This window comes from Osmia lignaria, chromosome 16 (genome assembly GCF_051020975.1).
Source record: "Osmia lignaria lignaria isolate PbOS001 chromosome 16, iyOsmLign1, whole genome shotgun sequence".
Lineage (NCBI taxonomy): Eukaryota > Metazoa > Arthropoda > Insecta > Hymenoptera > Megachilidae > Osmia > Osmia lignaria.
Window position 1 is genome coordinate 5377073 of NC_135047.1, and position 11510 is coordinate 5388582.

General features: G+C 28.7%; 1 protein-coding gene and 1 long non-coding RNA gene across 2 annotated transcripts; both read left to right on the forward strand.

The window, feature by feature from the left end:
- Positions 1 to 4213: 4213 nt before the first annotated feature.
- Positions 4214 to 7526, forward strand: LOC117600838 (uncharacterized). The gene is made up of 3 exons (XR_004580529.2): positions 4214 to 4428; positions 6553 to 6738; positions 7252 to 7526. It is a non-coding gene; the product is annotated as an uncharacterized LOC117600838 (long non-coding RNA).
- A 681-nt stretch (positions 7527 to 8207) lies between these two features.
- Positions 8208 to 10027, forward strand: Nxt1 (NTF2-related export protein 1). The gene is made up of 4 exons (XM_034316333.2): positions 8208 to 8474; positions 8540 to 8626; positions 8694 to 8838; positions 8933 to 10027. Exons 1-4 carry the CDS (start codon positions 8466 to 8468, stop codon positions 9106 to 9108), a joined length of 417 nt encoding a protein of 138 aa, XP_034172224.1. The 5' UTR covers positions 8208 to 8465; the 3' UTR covers positions 9109 to 10027.
- The last annotated feature ends 1483 nt before the right edge of the window (positions 10028 to 11510 follow it).

Consider the following 11510-nt stretch of genomic DNA (forward strand, 5'->3'; position numbering starts at 1 on the left):
GAAATTGATTAGAAGAATAAAACATTAAAAAATGATTCTATTTGTAATACAAGACTCCGATAAAATAAAAAATTGCAATTGAATTAAATAATTATTAAAATAATTTTATTAAAATAATTAAACTGTATTTAATCATAGCTAAAAAAAAAAATATGTAAAAAAAAATCACTCTACTTTAAGCAAAAACTTGAAGTATCTGTTAAATGGATCTATATCTGTTGGAAATGCAATTTAATAATTAATACATGTAATACATCCTCGGTTGATTGCATGTCGAAGTAAATTGTCCAAGTTACATCAAATGTACATTCGAAAATGTTACTTCGACGTTAGAATCTAACCGCCGCGAAATGTCTTCTTGCTCATAAAACATATTTAAATCAACAATATTTTAATATACTGCATTGAAATATTATAGTATAGTCAATCTATTGTAGCAAATGTACGTAATATTTACTGCATATGAAATATACAAATTTTGTATACATTATCAAAATTTAAGTATCTTTTAATTAAAAAAATATTTTAAAAGTTGTATTTTATTTGTGAAATCGGAGGGTCATCCGACTTCTATCCTACAAACTATTTTTTAAAAAGAGACAAGAAGACCCTAGCCTGAACTAAGAAATACAACAATATAAAAATGAAAAAAGACATGAAAAATATGTAACATATTTCCATGAGTATACATCCACTCATGGGTCACTATGCTCACTTAAAATAAGAATAAAATTTGTAACTCTTGGGGCTCACCCAACCGGTGACTGACTATTGAAAAGTAGCTGGAAGAAAGCACCCGTCGGATGGTCTCCTAAGTAGATTGATGATGTAGACTAGTGTAGTAGGTAGGATGTTGACATACAGGCACTAGTTGATAATTCGGCAATTAGAAGAACAATAATATTACATTTGTGCCATTTTAAATTTACACAATAATTTACTGCAACTACTTAATAATAAAACTTACCTTTAACTGGACGAAGATTCATTTAATTGTTCCATTTCAAGCTTCTGATGTTTTATTCGAATGTGCTTCTGCAACAAAAAAGAACACACAACAATAATATTACATTTAAGCCAATTTAAATTTACCGTAATAATTTACTGCAACTATTTAATAATAAAACTTACCTTTAATTTGAGGAAGATTCATTTAATAGTTTTATATGAGGCTTTTGATGTTTTATTGTAATGTACTTCTGCAACAAAAAAGAACACACAACAATAATATTACATTTAAGCCAGTTTAAATGTACCGTAATAATTTACTGCAACTATTTAATAATAAAACTTACCTTTAATTTGAGCAAGATTCATTTAATAGCTTTATATGATGCTTTGGATCTTTTATTAGAATGTACTTCTGCAACAAAAAGGAACACACAACAATAATATTACACTTGAGCTATTTTAAATTTACCATAACAATTTACTGCAAATACTTAATAATAAAACTTACCTTTAATTTGAGGAAGATTCATTTAATAGTTTTATATCAGGCTTTTGATGTTTTATTGGAATGAACTTCTGCAACAAAAGAAAACACATTTTTTCACATATATGTATACATCAGTGGTACATCCTGTATATTTAACCACTTAATATTTCAAAAAATGTCCATATTCACAAAACAAAAATTTTTAAATAAATATTTTTTAATTCTTTAACATTAATCAAATTTCCATGCCTATTATATTACTATACGTATTATTCATTGTATAAAAGTTAATTTTGAATTGAGATCATCAATAATCAACAAATACAAAAGCTTAAACACTGGTTAGAATAAGTGAGACATTTGAATTCCCCGCCAAAAAGTATTGAAGATTATCGACGCCATATTGAAATAAAATCAAGATTACTTTTCTCAGTTTAAAACACCAAAATACAAAAAATAAAGTAGAAAATAACATAAGATATCAATAGTACTTAAGAAATTATCGATATAAAAGCAGAATAAATGAGGGAAATAATATTTTAATGCACATTTATATCGGCAGAATAGTCAACCACGGGAAGATCAATTATATCAATTTATAACAATTAATTATGGAAAAAATGTAACAAAAACATGAAAAAATGCAATAATATTCAAGAAAATACTGATATAAAGGGAAAATAATTCAGATTCTGCTGTTCCAATTCCATTTTGAATTCACAACAAGAGCAACAAATTTCAACTGACGCATTTTTAAAGAAAACCTCGAATTGATGTAAAAATTCAGGAATCAAGACTTCTCCCCAGCTATTCTTTTTATTTTTTGTACTTGCAACACCCGAAAGACAATTTAATTTAATGTTTGAAGATAATTTAATCTTACCTGTTACAGACACGTGCATAACGGACGAAGTGTCGAAGAGAAATGATGCACTGCGTCACAGATCGACGCACTCGCTCACACAAGGACGTGTCTGATTGGTCGAAATGAGAGGACGCCAACATGGCGCGACCAATCACAGCCATTGGTAGAAGTTTCGTATTACTTCGAAACTTTAACACTAATCGTAAGGGAAAGGTTCGTTAAAAACTATCGACGCCATATTGAAATAAAGTTAAGATTACTTTGCTCAACTTTAAACGCCAAAATATAGGAAACAAAGTAGAAAGAACATAAGATTCTAACGAAATTTAAGAAATTGTCGATGTAAAAGCAGAATAAATGAAGGAAATACTTTTTTATTTCGTATCTATATCGGCAGAATAGTCAGAAATGGAAAAATCAAGTATCACGATTTATAACAGTAAATTATGAGAAATATGTATTGAAAACATGAAAAAATGCAATAATGTTAAAGAAATTATTGATATAAAGGGGAAATACTTCAGATTATGCTCTTCCAACTTCATTGTCGATTCACGGCAAGAGAGAAAATTTTACCTCTCGTATTTTTGAAGATAATGTCGAATTAATGTCAAAAAACAAAGAGCTAGACTTCTCCCCAGCTATTCTTTCTATTTTTTGTACTTGCAACACCCGAAAGACAATTTAATTTAATGTTTGAAGATAATTTAGCTTACCTGTTGCAGACACGTGCATAACGGACGAAGTGTCGAAGAGAAATGATGCACTGCGTCACAGATCGACGCACTCGCTCACACAAGGACGTGTCTGATTGGTCGAAATGAGAGGACGCCAACATGGCGCGACCAATCACAGCCATTGGTAGAAGTTTCGTATTACTTCGAAACTTTAATACTAATCGTAAGGGAAAGGTTCGTTAAAAACTATCGACGCCATATTGAAATAAAGTTAAGATTACTTTTCTCAACTTTAAACGCCAAAATATACGAAACAAAGTAGAAAGAACATAAGATACTAACGAAATTTAAGAAATTGTCGATGTAAAAGCAGAATAAATGAAGGAAATATCTTTTTATTTGGTATCTATATCGGCAGAATAGTCAGAAATGGAAAAATCAAGTATCACAATTTATAACAGTAAATTATGAGAAATATGTATTGAAAACATGAAAAAATGCAATAATGTTAAAGAAATTATTGATATAAAGGAAAAATAATTCAGATTATGTTCTTCCAACTTCATTGTCAATTCACGGCAAGAGCAAAAATTTTACCTCACGTATTTTTGAAGATAATGTCGAATTAATGTCAAAAAACAAAGAGCTAGACTTCTTTTCGGCTATTCTTTCTCTTTTTTGTATTTTCAACACCCGAAAGACAATTTAATTTAATGTTTGAAGATAATTTAATCTTACCTGTTGCAGACACGTGCATAACGGACGAAGTTTCGAAGAGAAATGATATACTGCGTCACAAATCGACGCACTCGCTCACACAAGGACGTGTCTGATTGGTCGAAATGACAGGACGCCAACATGGCGCGACCAATCACAGCCATTGGTAGAAGTTTCGAAACTGTAATGCTAATCGTAATGGAAACGTTCATACAATATATATCAGCGAAGAAATCGAATAATGTACTTTTTTCAGCAACACCCATCTTGTATTATATTTTATATTATTGTAATTATGTAATAAATAAAGGGAAATATTGCTTCAATAACACTTTCCTATGGTGTGATTTTGATAAGAAATATTTAAGAACATATTATTTCAGATATAAATTTTGACACTTATGTGCAATGTATGTACAAAAATTATATAGAAAAATTATAATCAATCAAAAAAGCATAGAATTCTCACCAGCTAGTGAAAACATTATGGGAAATACTGATGGAAGATAAAGAAAAATTCAATCCCCATAATAGTGGGTGGGGATTTTAGCTCGCAAATTGATAACCTCAATCAAGTATAGAAGAATTAGTAACAAAAAAAATAAATGTAACACACAGCAGGAAAATATAAGATATTGCACTAAATTGTACAGGAAAATGCTATGACAAACAATAGAATAAATTGGCTTGATAATACTACATAGATATAATCACGGTTCAAGAAAAAGCAGGTATTTGAATAATATTAATGAAAATTTAATTTATCCATTCAGTAACTTCAGTAACAGTGACTGAAGTACCAATAAAAACTTTCAATAACAATATAATTGCAAAACTGAAAGTAGAAGCAAACGGATCTGTTGATTATGGATAATAATGCATAAAAAATAGGAGATAAGGCACAGATCAAGAAAAATAAACCAATGTTTGATTAAAAATGATACAAATCTTATAGGAAGATATAGAACAAATCAAAATTAACAACATTCTGCGTACACAAATAGCAAATGGAAAAAGCTTCTCCTTACAATTAATCAATGAAATATAATATTGTTATACCATGTTTTTCTTTGGCATCAAACTTATTTATAATACTATGTTATTAATACTGTGTTATTAATACTATTGTATTAAATATAACATAGATTTAGAGGAGGATAGGAAAGCTTGATATACTCTTGTACTATCTGCTTAGTGTATAATTGAAAACTGTATGTTATTTTAACAAATGCTGTCAATCGATATGAACAAATGAGTGATTATTCTGACTTTTTTGGCAGTGTAACACAGGATTACTGAAATTTTATTTATTTTGCCTAAAATGTTGCTTTTTTTAAATTTATAATTTTCCGCTGTCTCCTCTATTAATGTAATTTATATAAAATATCTGTGCCTTATCATAAATATTAGAAGGTTACAGCTAATCATAAATAAACTGACATAAGTATGAACACTGTACTTACCCTTACATTTAAATAAAGCTTATGTTAAGCAAAACACATGAATATAATAACCATAAAATATAAATACAGAGAAATAATAATGTATCTTTATTCTTCAACCAAATTATTATGTAAAAAACTGTTATACTGGGACCATATTTTTTTCATATTAATAAAATTGCATTCATTGAGGACAATGAAATATTCAAAAATCATTCTATTTTAAATGAGAGACTCTAATTTTGAACAGTGTAATAAAATAATTGATATTTATTCATAAATACTGATACTATTAATCATAATAATAAAAAATGCTGATATACATATGTAGTTGTTATGTAAAAACTACTTGCATTCTAATTATGTTATGTATTTCAGACTCTAATCAAAGTATATTTAATTATAAAAAAGAAGTAGAGTTTTTTATTCTTTTACTCACCAAACTAATAAGCAGATGTTGAATGGTAGTTGGATGGAAACACTCTGCTGATGATCTCAGTTGGTTGATATTGAGAGATGCTATATTAACAATTCTGTAATTATTAAAGCAATAGCACTGTATTTACATTGACAAGGATTCATTTAATAGTATTTTATTTCCTCTCTAAATATAGTTCTGTAAAATAAAAGAACATGTTTTTGCAAACATGTGCTTCAATGATACATCATGTGTACTCGACTAATTAATATTTCAAATCAACTACTCATATGTAAAAGAAATTCTTTAATAATTTTTTTTTAAATCATTAATATTAATCAAATTTCCATGTCTATTATATTACTATACGTGTTATTCATTGTATAAAAGTTAATTTTGAATTGAGATCATCAATAATCAACAAATACGGAAACTTAAACACTGGTTAGAATAAGTGAGACATTTGAATTCCCCGCCAAAAAGTATTGAAGATTATCGACGCCATATTGAAATAAAATCAAGATTACTTTTCTCAATTTAAAACACCAAAATACAAAAAATAAAGTAGAAAATAACATAAGATATCAATGGTACTTAAGAAATTATCGATATAAAAGCAGAATAAATGAGGGAAATAATATGTTAATGCACATTTATATCGGCAGAATAGTCAACCACGGGAAGATCAATTATATCAATTTATAACAATTAATTATGGAAAAAATGTAACTAAAACATGAAAAAATGCAATAATGTTAAAGAAATTACTGATATAAAGGCAAAATAATTCAGATTCTGCTGTTCCAATTCCATTCTGAATTCACAGCAAGAGCAACAAATTTCAACTGACGCATTTTTAAAGAAAACCTCGAATTGATATAAAAATTCAGGAATCTAGACTTCTCCCTAGCTATTCTTTTTATTTTTTATACTTGCAACACCCGAAAGACAATTTAATTTAATGTTTGAAGATAATTTAATCTTACCTGTTGCAGACACGTGCATAACGGACGAAGTGTCGAAGAGAAATGATGCACTGCGTCACAGATCGTCGCACTCGCTCACACAAGGACGTGTCTGATTGGTCGAAATAAGAGGACGCCAACATGGCGCGACCAATCACAGCCATTGGTAGAAGTTTCGTATTACTTCGAAAGTTTAATACTAATCATAAGGGAAAGGTTCGTTAAAAACTATCGACGCCATATTGAAATAAAGTTAAGATTACTTTTCTCAACTTTAAACGCCAAAATATAGGAAACAAAGTAGAAAAAACATAAGATACTAATGAAATTTAAGAAATTGTCGATGTAAAAGCAAAATAAATGAAGGAAATATCTTTTTATTTGGTATCTATATCGGCAGAATAGTCAGAAATGGAAAAATCAAGTATCACAATTTATAACAGTAAATTATGAGAAATATGTATTGAAAACATGAAAAAATGCAATAATGTTAAAGAAATTATTGATATAAAGGGGAAATAATTCAGATTATGCTCTTCCAACTTCATTGTCGATTCACGACAAGAGAAAAAATTTTACCTCTCGTATTTTTGAAGATAATGTCGAATTAATGTCAAAAAACAAAGAGCTAGACTTCTCCCCAGCTATTCCTTCTATTTTGTGTACTTGCAACACCCGAAAGACAATTTAATTTAATGTTTGAAGATAATTTAATCTTACCTGTTGCAGACACGTGCATAACGGACGAGGTTTCGAAGAGAAATGATTGTACTGCGTCACAAATCGGCGCACTCGCTCAACGACGTGTCTGATTGGTCGAAATGAGGGGACGCCAACATGGCGTGACCAATCACAGCCATTGGTAGAAGTTTCGAAACTGTAATGCTAATCGTAATGGAAACGTTCATACAATAAATATCAACGAAAAAATCGAATAATGTACTTTTTTAGCAACACTTGTCTTGTATTATCTTTTATATTACTGTAATTATGTAATAAATAGAGAGGAATATTATTTTAATAACACTTTGATCTATACTGATTCTGCTAAGAAATATTTCATAAAGTATTATTTCAAATATGGAGACACATTTATATGCAATCGTAGTACTTATAGTATCGATTACGAAAAAATAATTATATTTATGTAAATATTTTATCTCTCGTCGGTGCAACGCTGTAGAATGTAGTTCCAGCCGTTTTTTATAGATGACGCTAGCGCTCCTTTGTTTATGGCGGCCGGTCGATAATGAAGAAAATGTCCATTAAGAAGAAATTGTCGACGCCGTCTTAATTAATCGCTTTGGCATTAAATTCTCCGAATTTCGTGTCGATAGACTTGTCCACGTTTGATGCAAGCGTCGAGGCCGCTTCACATACGCAAGCTGCAAATGATTATACTGTCGAGCGCAGAAAAATGAACTGCGCTCTGCGTATTATGTTGGGGTGTCTGGGACCCCCAAACATGTCTATATATGTTTCGGTAGCCACTATTCCATGTAAATTTTTATATTTTTAAAACATAAATGGCTAAATATGAATACTTATACATTCTGATTTTGAAAAAAGAAAGAAATATTGAACATTATGTTACTCGCTTTTGTATTATTACAGAAATGATGATAATACGTTATGTGTAACAATTGCAAGAATTTTACTAGTATATGTACATAAATAAAGTATTTAATTTCATCATAATAGCAGTAGTATTTTTTTTCAGTTATAAAATGCCATGTTTTCTTTATTTTATTTTTGAGAATATAAAAAGTAGCTGTATTTCATAGTTAATTTGGAAATTTAGAAGTTAGCAAATTCTAGAAGAAAAATTGTCACGAACGGTTTACCTATGTAATAAAGGTTATATTTATGCTTTGTATTACATAAATATATAGTTCATTTGAAAGAACGCGTATTTTAAATTCTCTGGAAATTGTTTCTATAAAATGGAGCAGGTATGTTAAACAATATTTTATGTTATCATGACTAAAAATTTGTTAGTGTAATTGTTTATTTATAGGATTTGAAAACAAAAATTGATGAAGCTTGCCGTACAGCCGAGGAATTTACAAAACTCTATTATGAAAGTTTAGATAAACGAAGATATGTAAGTAATTTTAGATCATTTTAAACTTGAAAAACGATAAATGTGCATAATTTTTATTTACTTTTAGTTAATATCAAGATTGTATTTGGACACTGCAACTTTAATATGGAATGGAAATGGTATTGAAGGCAAAGATAATATACAGAAATTTTGGACAGATTTACCACCCTCTGATCATAATGTTTTTGCCTTAGATGCTCAACCAATAACGGGTAAATATAATAAGGAGTCTTAAGTATTGCAATTAAATTTAAATATACTTGGTTCTATTATTTGCTAAATAAGATTTGTGAAATGTGTTATTAGGTCCTGAGATGGCAGATCAACTGACATTTTTAGTAAAAGTTGGAGGACAAGTAAAATATGATGATAGAACATCAAAACCATTTAATCAAAGTTTTTTGATTGCAGCAATGGGAGATAAATGGAAGATCGTAAGCGACTGTTTCCGAGTACAAGAAGTATTAGAAAATGCAAGTTAAAGGAATAGAATAATAGATTTGTTTTGTAAAATATTTACAAATCTTTTTGATTCAATATTCCTTTTTATTTCTATCGTCGGTCTTATATCAATGTATAAAGCGATATTAAAATTTTCGTATTAGTGAATCAGTACGTTGGTCGATCATTTAGGAGTAACTTTACACGAGAAAAAACTAAAAATAAATATAGATATAAATACTTAGACATAAACGTTACTATGATACATATCGTATAAAACATCGATTTTATATCCTTTAACGGTTCATCAACTTAAACATTCACTGATAAATGAGATTGAGAGAAGTTCTACATATACAAGTTTTTGAATGAAACATTTGTCAATCTTTAGTTCATAATACAGCTTAATAAAGTTTAAAAAATATTATCTATAATTACCCAAATTTTAAAGGAATTGTATATAACATTTCTCTATATACATTATCTGTATTCTATTTTATACTAACTCTAAAATAAAACAAAATTTTATATTTAAACATAACATGCAATATAGATTATTAGAATTGTCTACTTATAGTAGATAAAACACAGTCTTTATAATGTATGAGCTTGTTATAATAAGAATCTGAAATAGTTAAAACGAATTATATATAATTAGGCTAAAAAATCCCTTAAAACATTATATGTAAATGAAATTGAAACCAGAATGTTATATATAATTCCTTGAAAATGATTACGTATTTACAGACAATGTTTTATCGTTGAATACTTGACTTAACAAAGTAGGAATTCATAAAAAATTCCAGTCAAAAATCTGTACATCTAGGGCTTCTCGCAAAAATCCGTTCGTACGATCGCTCGTGTCGTTCTTCTCCCATCCGCTCCCTCTTTTTCTCTCTTTTTTCTTTGAAGATAAAAGATAAGTCGATCGGTGTATCACAGGTACAAACGATGTAAAATGAAATTAGGTGATCGGACCGAAAAGAGAGAAATTCCGGTTCGCGTAACTAGTGTGTCCTCAATCGATGTTCTCTAGTAGCCATAACATAGGCAGTGTTACAAGGAAAGATTGCTTGACGTGATTCTCGAGTGACATTTTCATTCTCGTTGCATATTTGATGGTTTTAAGTCATTGAATAAGAGAAAAAAAAAAGAAAAAAAGATGTAGAACTCCGGAAACTTTCCACGGAAGACTACTTAATAAAAAGACAAAAATAATACTCTTAAACTAGTATTATAATTGAAAATTTTCAAATTAAACATTATGTTTAATTAAAGTTTAATAAATTAAGAAATAGTCTAGAAACAAATTCTTTACAATTACAAATACAATATAAATTCGATTATTTATTTTCCGTCCATTCTTTGGATCTTAATGTATACCTCAGTTCATTCATAACTGATGAATTAAAATGCAATTATACTATAATACATGATTGATAAATAAAAAGCAAAATAAATTACTAATTCACATTAACAATAATTTTATGATCAATAATTTCTATCTCTCTTTTCGTTTGTTTATTTCGTCAAGAAGTATCCGGAGTCCTGTATTTTTCATTAGCGTTTCGTGGAAGAACGTCCATACAATAACGTGGACAAAACAAAACGCTTCAGAATTTGATTAATTACACCCGCTGATTTACATGAATAATACAGTAAAACCTCGATATTCTTAAACCATATATAAATCTGGCTTTTGATTATTGAAATACATGATCAAACTTTTGATTAATCGGATACTAATTACTGATATTATAATCAGCATTCTAAACTAATATTGATAAATTTTAACATACTTGGAATATACTTTACTGATATATATTTTAAGTAATCAAATTATGATAAATATTGAAATCATTAATTACTATATAAAAAATGATGTGCATGATTTTCTAAATAAAGTATGAAGACGACAATAAATTAAATTGTTGCTGTATAAATAAGATTAAAATTGATTAATCAGAAAATTGATCAATTTGAGAGTATTATTCTGATTAGTTTTCACGATCAAAGTTTTACTGTACCATTAAGCATACCTGTTATTCGACTTATTCTATACAAATACAAAAATTGTTACATTCTCTCACGCGTTAAAATGGCGTACTCGCTTAAAAGTTTCGCACTTACGATGTATAATCTAGCCTAAGACTGCGTACAATATTACGAAGCACGGCGCAAGAAAGTTCGATGAAAGAACACCGAAACATTTTACTCGACAACTATAATCACCACATTTATCGTATAGCGGACGAGTATAATTCACGTAGAACTTTACTTATACAGGATACATAGTGGATCGACGTGAAAGTAACAAAAATTAATTTAAAAGAAACCAAATGTTTAGTGTACAAAAACTATTTTTTGCAGTATATGTATACATGTATATATATATATAGAATTTTTTGTTTTGATAAATTGCGATTACTCGTCCCCTTCTCTA

Coding starts and splice junctions, on each gene's coding strand:
- Nxt1 (XM_034316333.2), top strand. Junction 8,627..8,693: donor GTTTAGATAAACGAAGATAT/GTAAGTAATTTT, acceptor ATTTACTTTTAG/TTAATATCAAGATTGTATTT. Junction 8,839..8,932: donor AGATGCTCAACCAATAACGG/GTAAATATAATA, acceptor ATGTGTTATTAG/GTCCTGAGATGGCAGATCAA.